We start from the raw sequence: 24638 nt of genomic DNA on the forward strand, positions 1-24638 counted from the left end.
CCATGTTTGTTCCCCCTCCTTAGCTTACAAAAGCCATGTAAAGCCTGGAAACCTGGTGGTACCAACTCTACCTCCTCTTGAAGGTGTCACAAAAGGCACCACACTTAGAAAGATAGTTTCTGTCAAAATAAAGTAGCAGATTTTTAAGCCAGCTACTGGAAAAATGGCAGGATCTAATGACACCAGCTACAGCAGATATCTCTACTCCATTATCATTATAAAAGATTCTACTTCAGAAAAATAGGATCCTTTCCATTCCAGAATTAGACTTTTCTGACTGACTTTATCTTGTGATTATACATTAAGTAGGTCTGTGTCCATTTGATTATTTAATGATGGCCTATCATGGCTGGGCAGCAGCTGGACAGGCCTTGTCAGCAAAGCTGCTGTGCAAACCAAAAGATGGGAATGGGGGGAGAAAATAAAAAGGTATTTTTAATAATTTCAATCCCATCTCTAATAATATAACTAATTACAGTTCTAAAACAAAAAGCCCACTGAGAATATTCTGGGAGAGGATGGACAGAAGCAATTTTTGACCTTGATTAATAAAAGGAAGCACTCTGTAAAATGTAAAATTTCAGTAATTCAACATCTGTATTCAAATACAGGCAAAAAAAACCCCAATCACTCACTTGTCAAATCTCTCTGCAGCTAGTATTACTGCCTTTCTAAGGAAAAAACCAGAAATTCCTTAAATTCCCTGAACGTTGTCTGTTGCAATATCTAGCACGGCCCACAATTAAAAATATGTATTTTAACAGTTGAACCAGGAATTTGACTTAATGGGCCATCATGTCAGCTCTGCTCTGACATTACCTAAAAAGATTCATATCTACCCTCTGCTACACAGCTTCAGCATGAAGATGCTCACCTTACATTCCTACTTGTCACCTGGAAATAATGGATTCCACAGCTTCTCCTATCAGCACATCCACCTGTCTGGAATCCTTTGCTTCACTATTTTACATTAACATCTTTCTTTAAAAATAATCTCTATTTCTTTTACAGGAATGCTTCTTTTTTTTTTTTTTAAATCACCAAGCTTCCCCCTCCCCCTTCTTTGTTTGAAACACACAGCATTTTATGCAATAGGCATGAAAAATGATAATAAAAATGGATACTAGAAAACTAGTACAGCAATCCTTGATTTTCAGTGACTGATACTCTGAAATTTTAACCAATGTTAATACAGACAGAGCAATACAGCCTGCAACAGTTCACACCCTGCAAAATGTGGCCTATTCAGTCTTTTTCACTGCAAACAGAGGGGGAAAAAACCCAGAGGATTTTACATTTCTGCACACATTTATCTCAGGTTTATCTTATCACACCATTACTCTTACACAGACATCTACTCCATTTTCCAAAACACTGACATCCGAGCATAAAATTCCTACCTAAAACCAGATTTTTATTGTCTTTTTTAAAATTTATTTTTACCTGGAAAGATCTCTGGCTGCAAGCTCCACCAGACAGTTCCCAGATCAGAAACCCAAGTCAAACCCCCATCCCCAAGCACCACGCTCACATCACGGATTCAAGCACACGATCCTTACCTAGCAGCTGCATTCTTTCAAACGTAAAATGGTTTTACTTCCTTTCTATCTAATCTGCCCACTGCCTGGACATATTTTCAGCCTGACTTCCAAATATTCGCTCGCGTTCGCTCTCTCTCCCCGCGCGGCGGCCGCGGTTAACCGGCATTACTTACATTCTCTTCCGCACGGAAAAAAAAAAAAAAAATTAAAAAAAAATTTAAAAAAACTAATCAAACGAACTAGTAAGGCTAAGGAGAACGCGAGGCATTAGATGAAAGGCGGAGGAAGGGCCAGCCCATCTCCGAGCCCCCGGCCAGCCCCGGCTCCCGCGGCCGCTCCCCGCGCCTGCGCCGCGCCCGCTCCGGTTGCCCGGGGAACGGCGAGGCCGCCAAGCGCCATCGGCCATTCCGTGTGGGAAGGGAAGGGAAGGCGTGGGGAAAGGGAAGCGGCCTTTGACCTTCCTGCCGACACGCACAGGCCGCGCCGGGGGCTCGCGGTTCGTGTTTTTGGGGTGTATTGTGAGAATGGCGCGGTGGGGAAACAAATAAATCCCGCAGTGCCTCCCCTCCCCGCCCCCCACCTCCGCCCATGCTTCTAAATCCAACATCCAGGTTACAAGCAGGGAGCAGAAATAGAAGAGAATTCTGTAAAAGCAGTTCTGATGACATGAGGAAACTGGCTAACTTCGTGCAAAAGGAGCCACTTTAAATACTCGAAAGCAGAAAAAACTGTTATTATGAGAATCATGGAATCGCATTCCACGATCTGGGTTGGAAGGAACCTTAAAGGTTGGAAGGGACCTTAAAGATCACCCAGCTCTAACTCCCTGCACCTTCGACACCTTCCCCCAAAACAGGTTCTTCCAAGCCCTGTCCAACCTTGCCTGGAACAATTCCAGGGATGAAGCAGCCACAGCTTCTGTGGGCAACCTGTGCCAGGGCCTGCCCACCCTCACAGCCAGGAATTTCTTCCTGATGTCTAACCTAAATCACTCACTCTAAAGCCTTTCCCTCTTGTCCTTGTCCAAAGCTCCTCTCCAGCTCTCCTGGGGCTGGAGAAGGTCCAGAAAGGGCTCTCAGGTCTCTCCCAGAGGCTCCTCTCCAGGTGATGCCCCCCTGCTCTCCATCCCTGGAGCAGTTTCCTGGTCTCCTCCAGGTCCCTGCTGTGCTGAGACCCGGCGCTGCACAAAGGGCTCCAGCGGGGTCTCGGGGGAGCAAAGGGACAATCCCTTGGGAGGCAGCCCAGGACACGCTCAGTGTCTGAGCCACGAGTGCTCACTGCTGCCTCATACCCAGCCTTTTATCCACCAGAAGCCCCAAGCCCTTCTTCTCCACAGGGCTGCTCTCCATGAATTCCTCTCCCAGTCTGGACAAGCCACAGCACGTCAGACACGAAGTCCATCCACCACATCACTCTGTGATTCCCAACCTAACAGGCACAAGGTCTGTCCTGTACTGCTCCTCAGCAGCATTTACTGCCCTGTGAATCAGCTCATGGTTTCAGTCAACCTCCTGCTTTTGTTTGAAATTTTTGTCTTTTTTTAAAATCACACTACTGTTTTCTGAAACTGGTTACTTTCATATAACCTACACACATGTAAGTTCTATTTTATTAATAAGCTGTAAAATGGTTAATTATTTTTACGAGGATTTTTAAGGTTAAATTATTTAATTAGGAAATTATATTTAAATTATTCTTATTTTTAGCTTAATCATTAGTTATTTAAAGTCCACAATGAGGGCTTTTTTGTTTAATTATAAAATATTAGTTAAATTCATGAAGGATTAGCTTTTAAAATTTTTATTTTGTTTTATATAAATATATTGCTGTATTTTAAAACTTTAAATTCTTTTGTGATATTACAAGTTTTTATTTAAATTATATACTCGTAATTTTAGTGTTGTTTATTAATTTTGGAATCTTTCTCTGTGGGTTCAGGTCAAATGCAGTGTTCTCTTGAGGGTTTGTGTTTTTTAGTATAGAAAGTTTAAAATTCCTAATATCTAGATTTCTGACACATACAAAGAAAAATACAAAAGGAAATTACAAAAGAAAAATACATAGATACTCTATTTAAGGTGGAATTACTACTATTAGGCTCAATGTAAGTTTTTTGGTTTTGCCTTTTCTCTGGACCCACTTTCACTCTTTTCTGCCTTGAATTTAGCTTCTGAGATTTGTGTCCAGTTTCCTCAACAGGTAACAGGAGACAACTTGCCACTGCTCACAAATCCCAAGAGATACAACTGTAGCAGAGACAAAATGAGCAGGACTGAAAAGTCACTGAAGTGAGCTGAGTCTGAGAACAGTATGGAAAGTGCAGGATTTTCAGGCAAGCAAGTCATTAAATTATCCCTGAAAAATGACTGAGCTTGTCCAAAAATGGCTGAAATTGTCCAAACTCACCGCTACTTCTTCTGTTTTCTCTTCTCTTTTTGGCTCCTCTTCATCAGTTTCTGCAGCAGCTCCATCCTCCTCATCACTGCTGGAGGACTCCAGGATTTCACTGATGTCCATTTTCCAGTTCCGAGGAACTCCCTTGGTGCTGAGAAAGGTGCTTGCCTCCTGTAGCCCTAGAGAGGAAAGGGCCCTGGCTTTACCTCCTCTGCAGCATTCTCAGCACAAAACATTTCTTATTTCCTTTTCACCTTCTTGTAACTCGAAACACCAACTTAAATGCAATGAATCCATCACAGATCAAACACTATGGCTTACTCTGCTCTTTCCAAAATATCATGTTTTAGATTAAAAAAAAAGAAAAAGAAAATAAAAGAGAGCACTGCCCAAAGAGATTTGACATTAATGTTTGCAACAGAGGGAAAACATGTTAGTGAGCAAAGGAGTGATGGGACAGGCACAAGTTACATTTGTAAAATGGAAATACCTCAAATTCTTTTTCTTTAAGAGGTGCTCCAAGGGTGGAAAACAACAAAGCAAAACAAACCCAGATAACCCCAAAATCTGCCCCTCAGTCACAATAAAAGACTTTAATAAAGGAGCCAGAAAAACACCCAAAAGAAGAACATACTGCAATGAACTGTTCAGTGTTACCAGAGAAGAAAGGGCACCAGTTTTTAACACTGCTGACAGAAAAACCTCCAGACATAGGTCTCAACTCCCTTTTTTTTTTAAACCATAAACCATTAGTACCTTTGGTTCCAAAACATTCCCTTGTAGCAAGGAATGTCACAACCCAATTATGTTCTGCACAGGGAAAAAAAGTCCCTTTCTTCAATTTATCTCAAACCTGGCATCTGCTATTTTTTTTTGGCTGTTCCAAAGTTCTTGTACTGTGAAACAGCTATTAAGAACAAAGTAGAAGAGAAATCATGTAATATTAGACAAATCAATCAAAACCACCTCAACCTTTCCTTTGAAGCATTTTAAATCTTCACTTGTTAAGGAGCTGCTGCACACCTTTACTCAAACCAGATACTGTTGTTGAGTGGAGATTTCTTTTTTGTTGGGTGGCATTTTTTATCATAATTTTTAATAAATACAACCAAAACATTTCTTCTTAACACATTTAATGTTTTGATGGATTCTGGTATCCATGTCATCTACCCATCCATCCATCCAATTCCGTAATTATATTTTTAAATTAAATATTAATCACACACTGTTGTTGTTATGATGTTTACACCATGCTGTCTGGGTATTTTTAAAGTAAACAGAGTGTTTTGAGCAATAGCATAAAATTTTAGTATTAGGAGAGGTAACTACATATTCCACTGCTCAATGACATGTCAAACAGATTACACTGAAAATATTCTATTCATTTTCCACAAATTTGGACTGGACCAAAGTAATGAAACAAAAATCAAATAAAGAAGATTTCTACTAGACAAAGCTATATCCAAAGTTTCTCTAACTTCTCCCATTTAAAATTGTTTACAAAATATCCAAGAGCAATTATCAGAAATCAACAGGTCATCATTTATCAGCAAATGTTGAACGAACCTTTGTATGAAATTACTTATTTTAAACACCTAGAATTTATTCTAAATTACCTTTTTTAGGAGAGGACTCTGATTTTGGTAAGTTTTGAAGATCTAACTCCTTAATGTCTTTTCTTGCTATTGAGTAACTGTAAAAGAATAAGATTTTGTGATTACATCACAGAAAAGCAAGCATTTAACTTGGAAAGACAGCAATTTCTAAAATTTTCATGTTATCATTAACTTGCAAGGTCCTTGCTAACAACTGCCTAAGGCACTTCTTATTGTATGGTCCAAATACAAGAGTAAGTTACCCAGGGTGCATTTCCAATCTTTGAAATCCAGGCATTAGAGTTTCCTTAAGTAACTAAGAAAACTTTGTAAATGTCCTTTATTTTAATTGCTTAACCTGCACAAATTTGCAAAGGTTAAACATGCAGACAAAAAGAAAAAGTATTTCTGAACTGAAAATATGCACAAGAATCAACAGCTGCTCTCCAAAACAAGGATCTAGCTAAGAGGACAGAAAAGTCCTCTATTTTCAAAATGCCCTTTTACTAGCACAGAACAACAGTGAAGCCAATTCACAGATTTGCATTGATAGACAGTTGATTTTCATTTTTAAATTACAAAAGTGTTCTCACAGCAAAACATATGGAGGTTGCTCTGTTCCAAAGTCATACTGGATATCCAGTCACTGAGTTACAAGAGCAATCCTAACCAAAATGCAGGGAGAGCCTTACAAGGGAGTTAGTCTAACACATTTTTTTTTCCTTCATTCAGTATTTCAGAAAATCTGGAGTAAAACTTCACGAACCAGAGGCTGCCATTTTCTGAAGTTAAAGCTATTAGGCTATAGGAAGGGAACAAAAAAAATCAGACAAAGCAGATCTAGATGTTTTACCAGTAACACTCAACCTTCAGCACAGAGCCAGGCTTATCCAGAAGGCTGATGACATATCCACATGAAGAGGCCAAAATGAACCAAGTCCTCAGGTACTTGAAATACATTTCAGTAATCAACTGAAATAACCTACTCAAAATCATGGCCATCAAAAATCAAACACTGCTAACTTTGAAAGAAAGAGGGTGACAGGTGGCATTTGGCAAGGACTTTTTTTAATTACAATGTGTTACCACAGATGCAATGCAATAACAATGAAGAGAAATAAAGGGGAGCAGCCTGTAAAAAAAAACCCAAAAACAGTCCTCATGCTCTTATGAACATATTATTCATCATGTGAGACACATCTCTGTCTCTCTCTCCTCTCTCTTCACTTTGGAGTGGAGGATGGACTAACAGGACTTTTCCTTCTTTTTGAAGGAATATGATTCAGATTCTGTAAACATTTTCATTAGTAATTCTCTTTGAATTCTCTTTTCTATTAAAAAAAAAGTAGATTGAACCCTTATAAACTATGTAACCAACTATGGACATCTGGGCACTGGAGGTAATGAGGCAGATACCAAACTACTACAACTGACACCCATACAGAAGGTAATTTAAGGCAGTAAGGGAAATAATTAAAACCAAAACTCACTTTGAAGGATAGAAATTACATTTAAAAAAAGGAAAAACACCCAGGTGTTTACACTTTAAGCTGTTGATATTTTTACATGAAGATGCACCAGAAACTTTCTTGAGTCAATGAATTCTTATTGCTACACACAATGGAAAGGGTGAGGAAGCACAGAAGGAGTCAGCTGGAAATAGATCGTGGATGCCAAATGTGTCCATCCAGCACTACAGAAAACTGAACCCTCTCCTTTTGGAAGAAATAACATCTTCAGGAGCAGTATGTGCTGAGTTTCCCAGTTTCCTCCCACAGACATCTAACCAAAGTGAGCTGTCACTTACAATTTGGAATCTGCAAAGGATCGAACTAAACACTGGTCCTTTTTCACGGTGACATCGTCATTGCAGCTCGGGGACACAACCTGAGGAGTCAAATAAAACATTCCTTTATCCACAAAAACCCAAACCACACACAAAAAAACAACAAACAAACAAAAAAAAGCTGATCTTGAAAGGAAAGAAAGATAGACTGCAGGAAAACTGCTGTTTCTCCTATTATATTTGCAGTATTGGGTAAACAAACCTACTTCAATTTATACTACTAAGGCCAACAACAACATATTTCAAGAAGCAATTTACCCCAAACTATTGACTTGTTATGTACAAGCCAAGAAGTCTAAAATTTCATTTGAAAACTAATCTGCTGAGGTCATATCACAGGATCCTGTTCATTCAGTCTGCTTTTTTAGCTTATTCACACAAAAATTTTAAAAGCATCTATTTAAAAAGTCACAAACCCACTTATTTTATGCTAGCTTCTGATTTTTGGCATTTAAACTGAGACTTAAGTTGGTTTTTTGGTTTGTTTTGTTTACTGAGGTGTGGATAATACAAACCACTGTGAAATCCACCACATCCTTCCACAGCAGTATCATCTCTAGGTCTAAAGCAAGTGGTAAAAATACATTTGCAATATTTGTATTACCACAAACAGAACAAGTTTATGTTTTGCTCTAGAACATATACAAGCAGAAGAAGTTAAATGCAGATATATAACCTCCAAGTACTTAACCTACCAGCTCAGAACCATGTTAAATAAAAATCTGTCATTACTAAAGGGAGCTACAACCAGAACATGTAAAATAGCACATTTGAAACTGAGGTACATACACGTGGATAAGGCAGTGTCAACTGTTCACCCCACATTACACCATGTCTGAAAATACCATAAAGTTTTCTACAGAAAGCAACTTGTAATATGCACATGTAAACTTTTTGTATCAATAAGATGCAAACTGCCTGCCTTTACAATACATGTCTACTTGAACTTGGATTTATTTAATGTATATTGATTGTCAGCAGTGGCAATGAACAGCTGTATCATTTATTGACAGTCAAATAAAAATAAGCACCAACATCTGCTGCTGGAGTAACTGACCACTGGTCAGTTACACAAATGCAAGCATCAAAGAAATCAGTATTTCATACAACTGAAAGTCTAAGGAAAAAAAATAATTACATTTTAAAAAAATTCAAATCCCACTGCAATTAAAATTTATAAATCTACATCCTCTTAAATTGCCTAGGAGTGCAAGTCCTAACATACTTTATTTTTAGAAGAAAAGTATCATTACACACTGATCATTTCGTATGCAGTTCTAAAACACTTTAATGCCATGAAACTAACTTACACATAAATGTTAATCTCTGCTTTCCTACTCTTCAGAGACACTGCAAAACACTTGTATTTTTAGCCAACATGAGAGTAGAGCTTAGCCTGACTACATTCACAGCTTTGCTGCAAAAGGAACTCACCAAAGCTGGGTACCAGTCTGCCTTCTCTGAATTACAAGTCACACTCACAACCTTGCCAAGCAATTCATCGTTGAGGCGCCTCTTGTCTTCATCCTCTTCTTCACTACTTTCCTCTTCCTTTTCGTCTTCAGTACTGAATTATGAAAATGTATAATATTTTAAAGTTTGTCTGAAGTTACTACTTGAAAACCAAAAAGAGCTTACAACAAGATTTTTCCTCCTATTTTGCAAAGCTTCAAAAACAGTTATAATTTTAAGAGATGAAATTGCTTGAAATACACTTAAATACTAAGTGCATTTACTCAGTAAGAGGAGTTTTGTAGGAATTCTTTCCAAGTAGCAGTATTTTACAACAGCATCATGTTAGAAATGGAGACATGACTCAGGTTTTGATTGTGCACAGACATGAAATAGAGAAAAATGCTCTCTACCTCAAAAAATTAAAAAGCATCTGGTTTGTTTTTTTAACTGTATTTAATATCAAGAAGGTTAAAAATCCTACATTTCCTATTAGATGAAAGAAGATAAATGTTCTAAGGATATTACAGGAAAAAAACCCTTCCATTTCACAGTATTGTCAGCATATGACCATGTCTATCAGCTGTGCACAAAATTCAGGTGACAGAGCATTCATTCAATGGGACTGCTTCAGTTTTAGCAAAGAACACTAAAGGAAAAGCAAAACACTCCCAAAACTCACACAGGAAGAGAAGACCTTCTCCCTCTATTAGATTTCTTCCCAATAACTGGAGTTCCAAAGTGCTCTGGATTGGTTAGTGGCAGTTGATCAAGTGTCTGCATGGAAAAGGGGGAAACAGCAATGGTTTGCAATATCTTGTTGTAAAAAAAAAAAAAGTGAATTATTTATTTTTAATTCCATGTCCACCATTGTCTTACCTCACTTTCTGCAAAGTGCCTTTCTCCCTTCAAGCATAATGAAGTTCGTCTCAAGGTCCTTTCATCACCATCATCAAAAACTAGGGTGAAGCCAAGAAAACACAGCAGCACAAACTGATCAGATCTCAGTCCCAAGTCTACTGCTTATCTCACAATCAAGAACATTCTCTAAAACATCACTTTCAAGCCTAATTTACTCACTCTTTAGTCCACAAGCAAAAGGAAAGTCAGTATTCAGAATTCAGTCTTGGAATAGATTTTCACACAGAGATTCAAGCCAGTACAATCAGGCTTTGGATGAAAGTCTGAGTGTAATTTAGACATTCTTCTTATCAATACAACTCACATTTCAAACCACAAGCCTGGCTGCACACCAGTTACTATTATCTAGCAATCTTATTATCTAGGGGTTTGTTTGGTTTTGTGGAGGTTTTTTCCCACCCTATACATTTCTTCCTTACTTATCATCATTTAATAAACATGGTACCTTTTACTTCTCCTCCTGCTATGAGCAATCCCACAAAAAGATCAATGGAAAGAAAAACATGTTTCTGCTACACTTTCAATGCCATCTTACAAACAGATCAAGATACTGGAAACCTGCAATTCCAGGTCTGACACTTCATAAGGAATATTTAGTACACATCCTGTTGTGTTATATCTCATTAATTGGAAGTTCCATGAATTTCCATCAATACACAGCAGAAGAAGGCTAGAACACTATGGAGCTACTGCAAGCTTTGCCTGAGAATAAACTATTCTTCAGTTTAGATTAAAAAAACTTCAGGACAATTTCCTTGAAGAGAAGGAAAGCAAAGTTACCAATTCCCCCTGACTGCAAAGAGCAGAGCCCAGGTGGCTGCAGGCTGGAATCCCAGCCAGGTACAAGTTTATTTGTATGGGGTCAAAGTGCAGAAGAGAACACTTCTCTGTATTTAAACTACTTGAAACAGGCTTTGTGCACTAGTGAAAGAAAGTGTCAAGTGCTGTGCATAGCAGTATGGTAATTTTGGCATACTTATAAAATTAATTAAGCTGGATAAGATAAGCTTTAAGGTTCCTCCATCTTCAAAGTAAATACTGCTGTGGTATGCTCCATATGCTCCACTACCAAATTATTTTAATGGCTTAGAACACTTGTACACACAAAACAATTAACTTTCCCCCCTCTAAAAATCTCAAGCTACTAAATTTTCAAGAATAATAATTTTAGGGGACAAATGGCTAGTGACTGGCAACAGGTAATTGGATTAAAAAAACCCCAATACTTGACAATAGAACTAAACTGCTTTTTTTAGTTATTATCTCCACAATTGGAAGCTCTATCTCTATCAGTTTATTTGCTTTATCCCTCTACTGGACTAGCTTTAAAGCTATTCCAGTAGAGGGATAAAACAAATAAACTGTTCATAAAGCAGATGACCTATACCAGTTTTTCATCCTTAAAAGATTAAATGTTATAAATACTGAAGGTTAAATAAAATGCCCTCAGTAAAATATACTTAAATTAAGACACATAAGGAAATTATGACAATCAAGAGTAACAATTTATGCCGTGGACATGTACAAAGAACCTGCAACTGCCAGCGTGGCTGCAGAACTTGGAGTGAAACATCCTTGCAGAACAACAAAGTGTAAAAGAACAGCATAAACAGAAATATTTCTTTATCCACATAAGTGATCACTTTAGTAAGTTTCAATAGAGAAAGGAAGCACCATTTGCCATACAAAAATATCAATTATTTGAGTTACTAAGGTGGAGCCAAGTAAGGAGTCTCTCCAAATAACCATGATGCTTGAAGTATTTCATAATTGTAGCTACTTCAAACTTGCTTCTCCTCTAGGCAAAACACTCGACTGTGCCTTACTGAAAGGGCAATCAGAAACTCACACTGATAAACTCAGCACCTTTAAAAATACAAGCATTTCTTAAACTAAATAGGCCTTGTGGTTTCCATCTCACTCTTCAGAAAAATCTGCTACACCAAAGTACTGCTCACACTCATGTCACCCTCTGAGTGATCTTTAATGCTAGTCCTAGAGGATTTAAGGCAATGTCTGTCCAAGGCACAGTATCAAATATTAAGGATTCTGTAAATATAAGCAGTAAGGCAGATGGCACAGTTTTTGGCTATGAGATATTTTGAAGCTGTGATAACAGTCGTGTCAGAAGAACTTAATACACTCTAAGCTGCAAATTCATTCCTCTTTTTAATCTCATCCAGAAGCAAGGTTGTTTAACTCTAGCTAAAATGCCTACAACTAACAATCAAACAAAAAACTTTTAAATTAATGTTGAATAACTTGTATCAATTACTTCATTCCTTCAACAGGTTATTGCTACAACTCCAAATTTTTCAAAAGCAAAAATCCTAAAGGTTGTGTTTTATAAGGAAGATTCACTGGGCAGGGAGAGGGCAGGAAACAGGAACAGAAGACAAGGAGACATCTCCCCATCCACACACACACAGAGTGAAGTCATCAGAGGATGTGTTTGCAGTGTCACCATTCTCATCTCTGAAGAGGAAATTACAGTCCTGCCTTTCCAAAAAACAAGGGTGAAAAAGCAGAAGCCCTTGAGGTCCTCCCATTGCCTCATCTGGCAGTGGGCAGGGGCCTGCTGGGGAAAGAAGGTGCAGCAGCTGATTCCTGGGAAGGGAAGGATACAAACTAGCCAGGGAACTGCTCACTGCTCTGAACAGCCAAGGGAGCAGCACGGGAAGGAAGGGAAGTGACATTTCTGCCGGGCAGAGCCCTTTCTTCCAAACATGTTCCTTAATGAGGAACACTGACAGAAGGGGAGAAGAGATGAGTAAGCAGCACAACCTGGAGGAACAGTCCCTGCCATAATGCTTGGTCTAGTCCCAAGAACTGAGCCCAATATGTTCCATGCAGAGCATACTGAAACAGGGACAAGAAAATGGAAATTTTCAGGATTTTGCTGCATCTCGACCTTGTCTGTGACAATAGGAAAGAAACAGAATTGGTTTTTTTTCTGTTTGTGGAAATCTACACAACCCTAATCTAGGACAGAAAAATAAAAACAAACTTCCCAGCAGTGATCAATACAACAACTTGCAAGAACTAAAAAAACCAAAAAAATTACTATAAGTTAGTAAATATATAATATATAAAATTATAATACTCATATATAAAAGTATATAAATATACAATATATAATTTACTGTAAGTTAGTGAAGTTAGTAAACTTTAGGTTTACTTAAAGTTGCAAAAATACAACTTTAAGCTCACTATTGATTAGCTGGTATCTTCCATTTCCTGTCCATGGCAGACTTGTACACAACATCAGCAAAAATCCACTGACCCTATCTTTACAATAAGGCTGTCTCAAGTTTGGTTTTCATGTATTTAAAGACATAATATCAACCAGTCAACTGATCAAAATCATTTTTAGGAACTGTGAAGAAGCTTCTCTCAAAACACTACAGATTAGTTTGACTACATCTCATTTAGAAATATATATACAGCTGTGTTATAAATAGATTTAAGACAGAAAAAAAACCAACAAAAAACAAGACAGAAAGGAGAAGAGAGCAGAACTCTAGAGAGAACATCCTCATGGCAGTTCCGAGATGACTTCCACAGAGCCACCAGTGTTAGCAGCACAAGGCAGTTCTGTGACACACAAGTGCACAGGGCAAACAGCCCTCAAGCTGCATCCTGCAAACTTCAAATCCAACAAGCTGTGTTACTGCTGCTGCCCAAACCAAGAGAGATTAGATTCTACACTGCAAGGAAACAATTCTGTTTCGTTTCCCAACCCATTGAGAAACTTTTAAGTCACCAATACAATGAAATGAAAGTACATACCACAAATTAAAGCTGTTCCAGTGTCACTGTGCACACTGAATTATTCTCACTGGCTGCCTGGCAAGCAGCAATTTATGAACTACAAGAAATGTTGTCTAGGAATATCTTGACTAATGTGTGCAGATTTTGCAGATATTTGGGGTTCGGCTGTGGAAACAATATAGGAAGTACCAGGAGCTGTGCAGTGCTTGTTAAGTGGCCTTGTAGACAAGGGTTGTACCACTGATTCATCATTGTAAAAGGACTAAAGAGCAAGTGCTGCACTGTACTGTGCTACTGAGACACCACAAAACTCAAATTTACTATTTTTAAATGATTTTAAGTGAGCCCAAGTTCCTCTTACAAAAACATATTTGAAATATCCCAGAAAACAAGGAAGTTTGAGTGGCCTTTGAGGCTACTCATAGAAAACTATCACCTCCCAGACAAAAGCCTGCTGCCTGAATCTGCTTTTTCTGAAATGTGAATCTTACTGTTGTTACACATAAAGAGATTAGAGAAAAAATCTACCTCCTTGCTTTCCCTAGAGTATTGTTTGTACACAATTTTAAGATATTTTTAACACTCTGTTCACATAGTAACAAAGGTGGTTTCAAAAGCAAAGGTTAGATCCAGTTGATTTGTAACAAGGTTCTACTGTTAAAATACTATTTTTCACAACAAAATCTTGCTCCTCCTTTCACCTGTTCCCTAAAATGTGTAAACACAACACAAATTGTTATTCTTTTTTTTTTTCTAGATTCTTCAGAGAGCAGCCAACAGGTTTTATGTGGTTTTATGTGCCACAGGTGTACTTACACAACACATCCCATGGAAGGGCTCTGGACAAATCCACAAAATCCTCACAAGCGAAATTTAAAAAGAACAAATTCATGGTGGGTGATGGTGGTGGAGAACACCAGCCAAGTGGAGGCAAACACCTGTGGTTCTGGATTCCTGGATGACACATGCACAGCACAGAGATGATGCTCCTGCCACGTGGAGCTCAGCAGGATGCTGGGAACTGGTCAAACCAGCCCTGCAGACATGGCCAGTGCCCAGCACCCAGCAGGACGGGTGCTGGTCAAGCTCTGAAGGGACAGACACACAGCTCTCTGGCATGGATGGACTCAGCTGGCCGTGGGGGCACTGAGAGCTCCCAGCATCCTTGCAGTAAGAGCTTACAGCTGTAGTGGACCCAGGACCAAGCTTGTTCTTCTTCTTAGCATAAATATCTCCACAAACCATTAAAAAACCCATTTCTTTGAAAATAGGAAAATGTGACTATAAATAGCTCCTGTTAGCAACCCTGCTCCTGAAGTCCCAGGACATCAATGTTGGTTCATTTGCTGATCAATATCCTCAACATTATGAACTGGAATTTTCAAAATCCATGAAACATGCAAGATGACTAAAACCAAATGCTCAGTGTCTTTAATTTCTGTGACCTCACCACCACAGTAACGTGCAGTGATGCAGCTGGTGGCTGAGACTACTCTTCATACCCAGAACAAGCACCCAGGTCTCTAACTCCTCTCAGCACAGACTCAACTCAGCACTTCCTGGAAACTGCCACCATGACTACAAAATGCCACCATGACTACATGAGAGGAAGAAGCCACCAGCAGAGCTGTGGGGCTCACTGATGTGCCTCAGGAGAGTCTGAAAGTCATAAGTCTCAAGTAAGGGATAAAAGCATAATAACTGACAGCAAGGTCTGCTACAAACTGCAAAGACCTCTCACTGTTTCCCTCTCCTACTTCCTACTCATTTCAGAGGAAACATTACTGAAAGTTAATACATGTTTTTTATTTCTTTCTTTAGAAACACTTTTCCATTAGCCTCCCTAGCAAAATACAAGGCTCAGTGTATTTGATCTATTTTTGTTTAAATGTGTTTAAAGTTGTAGAAATTATATTACATAATAAAAAGTGACCTAAGCATACACAGATCACTGACCTGAGCTTTTTCAAAGGAGAGATGACATGGGACAAACCAGGCCATTCTAACAGCAACTCCTGGATGCTTGCTCAAATGAAATCCTGTTTCTCACTTTTATATATATATTACATTACTTCTAGTTCTGTGCAGAGGTAACACAAAAGTGTTTCCTCAAAGAACATCTGCATAAGGATTTATGTATTCTGAAATTCTGGTAATGCTTGTAAGGTGTGAGAGAAGGAAAATACAACTATGCACTTTGTAAGGTGTGGTCTGGGTTGTGGTTTCTTTGTTTGTCAGTCATTTCAGACATTATTTCAGTATACACCTGAAGCATTTTACAAGTTAACAGAGAATCAGGTGCTTGGTACACTCAGTAAACTGTAGTTCAAACCTTGTTCAGCTAAAGCAGATCTGACAGACCATTTTAGTTCTATGCAATTATCACCTAGCAATATATTCAGCACTTCAAAAGCATCAATGCAGTATTTTGTAATTTGTAAATTAAAGAAGTTCAGTTTAGATAACTTCATTCTAAAGAAAAACATCATCAAATCACTGAATCACTTAGTAAAATCATCAGGTCCAACTGAACCATTTGTTGACCAAAGAACTTCAACTCCTATTAGTGTCACATTACTTTGGATTTGAGGAGTACCTTGTGCAGTGACATTTCCCAGACAGTTTTAAACTTCCACTCCAAACACCTTTTGCCTCTTTACCTGCCTATACTGAAAAGCTGAATTTCAAAGGTAATTTCAGAAATATTTCCAAATCACAGCTGAAATGTTCAACAGGACTACATGGCTAGATTAACATCACTGTCATATAAAAAGAGGTCAAAAAGTGATCCTGTTGAAACTACAATACAAATAAAGCCTTGTTTATTCTGGGTACATGAACAGCATTAATGGACAGGAGATGCTGTGGAAATAGAGAAACTGATCATCACTGGGCTCTTGCATTATAGTGGTGGCAAAGCAGCCTATTATAGCAAGCTCAGCACTTCCACTGATCCAATTTATCGACAAAAGCAAAGTTGTTTCAGGTGACTTTTCTCCTTGACATCCCTACATGAAACAGAGAAACTGATATGCAAAAGTGAACATCATCACTTCTCACTAGACACACAGGCAGTTTGTTCTGGCATTTTTTACACATCTGTGCTTAATACTCTGAAAATGTTTGCCTGTATATATTCCTGGTTTCATTAGCCAGAGATCAGTTTGCTTTTAGATCACTGAGAAAGACATGTTAGATAAGAGAGAATAAATAGTAAGGGAAATGCACAAGCTACTGAAATACAAGCTTTCCCTTGTGCTTTCCATCCCTAAATGTTCAGGAAGGCATCCTGTAAACCTGGAGTCTGGTTAATCCACCTCCCTCTCAGCTCTTCAGCAGTGACTGCATCAGTCAGGGAGGCTGTGGAGCAGCACACCCACCAGCTACTAAAAAGCAACCAATTCAAATGTTTGCTTTACCAGCAACATAAATACACACCTCGTATCTATCCAAAACTTTCTGCAAAGACACAATGGAAGCAGCAGGCTGAAGATAAAGCTTATTTTTCACATGTCAATATTCCTGCATTCAAGCTAGAACACTTTCCCAGTTTTAACTGCAGAAGAGCCACGATGCAGACTTGATGATCTGCTTACTCTGGTCAATGTTACCTGTGTTTCCAACTCCAACAAGCAGCCTTCCCCACAGAACTAACAAAAAATATTCCTAAGATCTAAATCCAACAATTACAATTGTATTCTCATAGTTAAAGCACCATGTAACAGCTCTGCATGTTCATTTACCATAAAATTACTTAAATCCCCCCTGAGCTCCAAACTTTTACAAAATCCTAGCAGTCATAACACATTTGCATGTGGAAAACATTTTTTCTGCATTCTGCCTGTCAAAAAATATTATTTGGGGAAAGAAAATTTCAATAGTTAATTAATCCATTGGTTCAAGTTTCTGAGCAACAGCACTTAAATAAATGTGTGAAGTAAAAATCATGACATGCATGATTTCTCTCTTACATAACTGGGGAGAGTTCAACAAGTTGTTAAATATAAACAACAATCCATTAATACAGGGCAGAGCACTTATTCACTGTTCAAATTTTCTGCTCATCAACTAAAGATTTTTGGCAGAAATGCACTGCTCAAAAGAAAATGGAAAAAAAAAAAAGAAAGTAAAAAAGAAAAAAAAAAGGAAACACAGACAAAACTCATCCCCCAAACAAGAGATTTAAAGTTCACATGTCAAATGTAAGAAGACAAATGTCTTCTGGATGAAATTCAAACAGAATTAGCTGAAAGTGCTACTTGAAAACTGAAATCAGTTGGGAGTTCTACAATTAAAATGTTAACTCCTAAACCATGAAATTGTGCAAGACTGTGTTTCTAATCACTTCTGTAATAGAATGGTGAACCTCTGAAAATCTATAGAGCAGTTAAAGGTCCTGTGCTCTACCTCGGGTATGTCACATCACAGTACTAAACTAAGCAGATTTTAAATCTTCTGCACTCCAAAATAATCCTGCCTTTCCTCCCTGACCTGACATCCACTACAATTTTACAGCAATGTTATAATCCTGAAGAAAAAGGCACAGAACAGTGAGCTTTGTCAACCAGCTTAAAGCACCCACTAACAATAATAATCATAAAGCGATAAATCCTTCCAAATTATCTGCAGAGCTTTATCCTGATCCCAGCAAAGACAACAGAACCTCACCTACTGCAAAGGAAATGCTGAATTACTGAAAACAGCTTACTTAAATCTTAAAAAGGGGTTAATGAACCAAAATGATTAAGAGTTCATGGGACAGAGGACTCCTCAAGAGAAGATGGAAGAATATGAAGTAAAGCTGAATAGATTTGGTACCCAAGGCAGCTAATGAGAAACAGAGAGTTTAAATTTACAAGTCCTAATCTCCAAAGCAAAGCCCAAGAGTAGCATGTACAGGACAATTAACAAGAGTATGTTCCTTCTAGGCAACTATTAGGGAATAGAAGGCTCTACTGCTGTAAGAAAGTTATGCAAAAAGGGATGGGTGCTTGCAAAGCCCTCTGATTCAAATACTGTCCTTTTATATTTGTGCCTGTATGATTACTTGAATGTTCTTGAGTTTTGTCATTATGTTCTTAAAGCTGTTTCAGAAAAAACTGGAGATCAGAATTATTTAAAATAAGGAAACTTGTCTCACAATGAATTCTTGTTCAACACTGACATTTCGCTGACCCTGCATTCTGAACTTTCTATTTCAACCACTTAACACCACATGAGCCTCCAACATGAGGAGAAAAGTAGTTTTCTATTTTACTTTAGATCATTATTTGAAAAATTTATTAAAGGAAACAGCTATTCACATTATAAATGAATGTCTCCTCTTTTCTTTTTATTGTGTGGTATGCGATTCTTCTCTTAAAAAGAAATAGATTCTGTCTTCTATCCATGTTTTCCTTGTATACAAGCTTGCACACAGTGCAAGGAGGCTCATATATTTCAGTCATTCATTTCATGCCACAGATTTTCAGCTGGAAGAATGATTTTACAAGGTTTATGTCTTAAAATCTGCAAAAATTATTCTGAATTTCACTGAGTGCAACCACTATCATTACAGGTACATTACAGGTACATCAAATAAAACTTGACTATTCAGCCTTGCAATTACCTGTGCAAAAGCCTCCCTGAACAACAATTAATTATTATCCTGCTTGAAATGGAAAAGAAATCAAGATGTGGACAAGTTTTAAAAAAGTCCCCTCCAAAAGTTATCTCAGATTGTCCAAAACAAGATGTAATTCCTGACATTGTTACCTATAATTAAAATATATTGTTCAAAGATTACAGCCCATAAATGAAACGTGGCCACTCACCTACAGTGTACCAACTGGCATCTGTCAGCTTGCTGATAACTGCTTCCTGAAAAGATCCATCGGGCATTTTGGTTTCAACCATTGCTCCAACCTGCAACAAGGAGCAGCTCAAGGTTACCTGGAAGCCCACACTCAGAAAATTGATAAAAACACATTGATCCTCCCACCAAGCCAGATTTGTTTTTTTAAGACTCCATGTAGCTAAATGCTGCTTTGAAAGTTTAGTTACTGTAAGACCCTGTTTAGTTACAGGCAAGAACAAAGGTCCTTCAGCAGGAAGGCTGAACGACAAGCAGACACCAAAGCACTGAGAAACTCAGAACATCTAAATTCAGCATGACTTCATCATCTCAAGAAATAAAAAGCCAACAGAAAACAAATATCCAAAGTCATTAATTCCTTAGTGATAATCATTCAATTACTAATATTTCTTATACTTTAAACACAGTTCTACTTCAGTAGTAGCCCTGGTGTTCCTGCAGGAGCAACACAGGAAAGACAAACACAAGCAAGATGACCTTCTCTGGAGAACTCAATTTGCATTCAGTGCTTATAACACAGCTCTGCATTTTAGCACACAACTGTTACACAGAATAAAAATACAAACACCTTTTTATATAAAATACATCAACCATTCTAAAACACTGACTAATTGTATTTACTCTTGTCTAATGGACTTGAACATGGCTTGACATTCAAGCTGTTAATTACTTCTGAGAAGTTTCAACATTTCATTATTTATAAGAAGTTTTGCATTTTATGAGAAGATACAAAAATCCCTGTGCAGGCAAAACTGTGTATCAAGTACACAACACAGAGAATCATAAACAGCTAAAAAAATTAAGACTAATTTTTTGCCTCAGATTCGATTCCATCAAATCTAAAGTGATGAGCCTCCTTCTGTTGATTTCAAACCTGAAGAACAGGTAGCCCCCAAACAACTTCAACATTTAAGAGTTTTAGGACATTTATGTGATTACCAAAAGAAGGCATGCAATATACATACTCTTAGAGGTCCTTTCACTTGGTCATCTTGCACTAACTGAGTTGAGTTATCCCCCTTCAAGACCACCTGGAAAATATTCATGAACATTTTAATATGCAGCTAATTTCTTAATAGCACACAAAAAAACCACAACAAAATGTGTGTCTATATATATACATATATATAAAGATCTTATTATCCACATTAAGATTAACAATTAAACTCAAATGTTACTCAACAGAAAACACCTGGCATAGCAAATTTTACTGACAGGAAGCCCCAAGTATCACATTTAATTTTTAATCTGAAACATCATAATTAAAGAACAAGGCAAATTGAACACCAGTCATTCCACAGCAAACACATTTCAAGTGAGTTTAGACTTTGACACAATCCAGGGCAAACCTGGAACTGGGCTTCCAGATGAGAAGATTAAGCAGTGGGGTTTTTTTCTCTCTGATTCAACTGTAGCATTTCACTGACAACACTTTCAATACTAAACTACAACAAAAATAAAAGCCTCTCTTTATTAAAAATGTATCAAAAAATCACCAAACTGGCTGTGATAACAGCATTTCTGACACCTTGAGCAAGTTTTTATGGCAAAGATGTGGAACACCACCCATGTGATGAAAAAAAGGATTAGTTACAGTGTAAGTAAACTCTGCTACTCCCTTTAAAAACCTACATTCTAGAAAGGAACAGTGAGGAAACTGTGTGAGCATCAGCCTAAGCAGTTTAATTTTAAAAAATCCAAAATCTCTATTTTTTGGTTTTCTGGAACCAACAGCTCCAGAAGCTTGCTTTGATAATGATGTCCAGTTTTCTGGCTCCCCCAATTATTCTCCAAGCCCAGACTGTAGCTGTATTTATAAACACAACACCAGTGGAATGCCAAAACAGCAGCAGCATTAACACACATTCAGGTTAAAAATGCACTTTATGCTGATGCAAAATTTAAAATAAAAATTGCAGAGGGATGAATACAGGTTGTCCTGCTGCTCAGGAAAAGGCTACCGGACGTTTTGGACTTTTTGCACTCTTGGCAAGCGTGCCAGGGTGTGCCTACACACTCTTAATTACAGTATCAGGCTTAGCTTGTTAAAACTTCTATTGTTATAATATAATTGAGAGCCAGCGACAGGAATTTCCACCAAGTCACAGCAGCCTCATGTAATTCCACATCTTATCGTGGAGTAATAAAGCATCTGATTCTAATGAGAAAAAGAAACTCCTACCTATTAACAGGCTAAATACTCTACCAGACCAAAGATGCAGACAAAATCAAGCTTGTCAGACCTGCACGCTGCTTCCTACAGAGCTCCTCATTAACACACATTTCAAAGAACACCACAAGTTTCCCTAAGTACTTATTAAGAACAAGCAAAAGACTCCAGTATCTGAATTACATTTTTTTCTATTGATGAAAAGCACTCTGATAAAGTGATATGATCTATACATGTAACTGAAGAGGCTGAGGGTTGTTCTACTTGATCTAAGCATTAAAGCACACAAAAGCTTGGATGTATAGTTACAAAAAGCAACTTTCACCTCAATTTGTTGGGGATTTTGGGTCATTAATGACTTATTTACATATCTTGGACAGCAGGCACTAAAGTAGGAAGTAGGAAGACTTTAACAAAACAAAGAATAACAACAACTTCTGTATTTACTTTCAGTTTTAACTTGCATTTAACAATGTTTTATTCGTATTCTCAAATAGTGGCATTTACAACAGTATTGCAACATCAAAATGACAACTTTGTCTTTTGGTTGTTTTTCCAAAAGCCCTGTAAATGTGAATGAATACTAAGTGTCAATACTATCCATGCACAAAAATTCAGCTACAGCCAGGGCATGCTGCTTTAGAGCTGCATCAAGATACTAAAAACTTAAATATTACCCTAGGTAGTGCTAAAAAAACCTGGCCTAAGAAACAAATTATTGCCATCTCTCTTGCTGTAAACTTGCTTTTGCATTGCCTTTTCAGTTCCCAACTGTAAAAGTGAGAATGTCAGTTGGTAGGAAATGGAACTTTTGCTTCTGAAGAGGTTGCTCTTATTCCTATTATTCATGTAAAGCCATAATCTTGTATTTGTGACATCAAAACCTACTGCTGGGAAACTGAAGCACTCGAAAGCAGAAGAGAAATGCAGTCAGGAAAAAAAGCAGCAAGAAAGCTCATTTCTGTTCCAGCATCTCACTAAAAAAATGTAATAAAAAACCAACATTTTCCCCTCAAAATAAAGAAAAAAACCCCAAAAAACCAAAAACAAAACTCATCCCAAACCAAACAACAAAATATTAAAAAAACCACATTTAAGTGTTGTTTAGAATTCATACAGTGAAGTGATGAACATTTTCTAATCTTCAGGAGCAGGATGCCCTGTGAGAGCCCTCCCAGCACAGTGCTTCACCAAGAGCAGCAGCAGCCTCAGCACTCACCTTGACTTTCACAAGCCTCTTCACCGTCTTGATCTTGGCCTCGCAGAAGGCACCACGGTACTTGGCACTGACATCAGTCCCCACTGTCAGGTAGGCAGGCTCATCTGCTGCCTGCAGGGGAACAAAAGCACAAAAACAAACTTTAGCTCTTACTGATAGTTACAGCTGCAACATTATGTATTTCATTTTGCACCTAGGCTTTTAGACCTGCGGGCTTTTTAATTGATAAATTGTCTGTCCTTGAGATTGCCATGGCAGAGGTCTTCAAAAGGGGAAAAAAACCCCCAAGAAACAAGTTACAGGAAGTTTTGGTTTGTCACTGATGTTGACACACACCTCCTGCCAATTCATTGTCAGCCTCTCCCAGAAATGTTTTTGAGGGTATTCATTGATACTTGGGACATCTGCTTATAAAAAGGGCAACAAAGTAGAGGAGCAACTATTAATTCAAGTAGGTTCTACACGAAAAGGCAACAGACAGCTGTATTTTTTCAGCTATAAGCAATCCAATGACACAGATTATTTAAAACGTTTGAGATTGGTGTCATCCCAACACTTACAATTAAGTCTGTAACATTCTATATATAGGATTTTTTCTCCTGGTGACTAAAAGGAGACCTCTAGAGAAATCTGTTGCAATCTTTCAAACAGCTCTTAACAATTATTTTCCTTTCCTGGAATGCCTTTATTAAAACTTAATTGCTAGTGCATTTTTAAAGAGAAATATTCATCACGTTTTCCTTAACCTGGACTTTAATACTCAACACTTCACTTGACCGTGCTCATTGCAACTGATAAACAAGGACAAAATAAACACATTGAAAAGACAGGAAATGGGTGCAGAATCTAAAATAGAATAGGATATCTACGGGTTTTTTTTAATAACTTGGTATTTCATTCAACTCTGAAGGGAAAAGGAAAAGTTTTGTAAATTATACTGCAATTGTTGAGCCTTTGTACTGAGCAAACCGGCAACAGCAAAGGCGGGACAAAAGCTGTGGTTTTGCAAACTTGCCATAGCAGCTGCTGATACAGGAAGCGTTTAAAGACGGGAGCCCGAAGGACAACAACAACTCAGAGGCGATGAGGATGTTCCGAGCGCTCCTGCACGGCGGTGAGAGCTTTAAATCACCTGCACCTCGCCGGGGAGCAGGCACAGCGCTCACAGCACGCACCGAACCCCGCGTTCTCCCGCTGCTGCCGTGCCCAGACGGAGAGCGATTAAAAATGAAATCTCCAGAGCGGCGGGCGAGCAGGGCGGCGATCCCCGCTCCCGCCGGAGCCGCCTACCTTCATCTTTAAGGGTTACGCGAGCGATTCCAGCTCCAGGACTTCTCCTCGCACGGGCAACACTGCAAAACAAGAGCGGGGGAGGCTGAGGGCTGAGCGCGGGGCTCGCCGCGAGGGGCGGCGGGGGGAGCCCGGGCACGGCGGAGGGAGGGACGCAGGGAAGGAGCCGCCGCCCGTCCCGGCCGCGCCGAGGGAGCGCGGCCGCCGCTTCCCGCCGGGCGGCCCCGCGCTCGGTGTGTGTCACGTCGCCATTTGCTCCGCGGGGCTCAGGGGCCGCCGCCCCCCACTCGCCCCGGCCTCCTCTCAACTTTCCGCGGCCCCGCCGGGCCCCCCTTCCCTCCTCGCGGACTTGTGCCTCCCGCCCCCCGGGGCAGCGCCGCAGCCCCCCGGCCCAGGGAGCGCGGGGGCCGATGCCGGGGATACCGGGACGGAGTTGGGGGGTGGCGGTCCCGGGGGTCCCGGTGCGTGAGGGGGGCGGCGCGCGCGCCCGTGCGCTCCCACAGGGCGGGGGAGGGGGGGCGGTGGGGGGGGGGGGGGGTTTAAAGCGCAGCTCCCGGAGCCGCTTCGCGTCCCCTCCCCCGGGAC

The 24638-nt window shown here is 39.1% G+C and overlaps 1 protein-coding gene and 1 long non-coding RNA gene across 11 annotated transcripts in view; one reads left to right on the plus strand and one right to left on the minus strand.

Annotated features, from left to right (window-relative positions):
- Window positions 1–24638, minus strand: part of ARID4A (AT-rich interaction domain 4A) — a 47111-nt gene that overhangs the window by 22299 nt on the left and 174 nt on the right. Inside the window, exons 2-11 of one of the 3 annotated variants that reach the window (XM_064423001.1) lie at window positions 24054–24115; window positions 22764–22874; window positions 20340–20405; window positions 19334–19424; window positions 9708–9787; window positions 9511–9605; window positions 8811–8943; window positions 7338–7417; window positions 5552–5628; window positions 3948–4114 (exon numbers count right to left, since the gene is read on the minus strand). In XM_064423001.1, coding sequence (XP_064279071.1) covers window positions 3948–4114; window positions 5552–5628; window positions 7338–7417; window positions 8811–8943; window positions 9511–9605; window positions 9708–9787; window positions 19334–19424; window positions 20340–20405; window positions 22764–22874; window positions 24054–24059 — 906 coding nt within the window. In that variant the 5' untranslated portion in view covers window positions 24060–24115. Of the gene's footprint in view, window positions 1–3947; window positions 4115–5551; window positions 5629–7337; window positions 7418–8810; window positions 8944–9510; window positions 9606–9707; window positions 9788–19333; window positions 19425–20339; window positions 20406–22763; window positions 22875–23774; window positions 23797–24053; window positions 24550–24638 lie in introns of those variants that run through there. The other 2 variants (XM_064423003.1, XM_064423002.1) reach the window with 2 other exon arrangements.
- On the plus strand, window positions 1726–15567 carry LOC135302511 (uncharacterized). Of its 8 annotated transcripts, none has more exons than XR_010364105.1 (6): window positions 1726–2037; window positions 2878–2983; window positions 3709–3873; window positions 3995–4095; window positions 6263–6475; window positions 14278–15567. It is a non-coding gene; the product is annotated as an uncharacterized LOC135302511 (long non-coding RNA). The 8 variants fall into 8 exon arrangements; XR_010364104.1 differs by lacking the exon at window positions 14278–15567 and adding an exon at window positions 12041–14267; XR_010364102.1 differs by lacking the exon at window positions 14278–15567 and having other exon boundaries at window positions 6263–7518.

The sequence above is a fragment of the Passer domesticus genome, chromosome 6 (assembly GCF_036417665.1).
Source record: "Passer domesticus isolate bPasDom1 chromosome 6, bPasDom1.hap1, whole genome shotgun sequence".
In the NCBI taxonomy this organism is placed as follows: Eukaryota; Metazoa; Chordata; class Aves; order Passeriformes; family Passeridae; genus Passer; species Passer domesticus.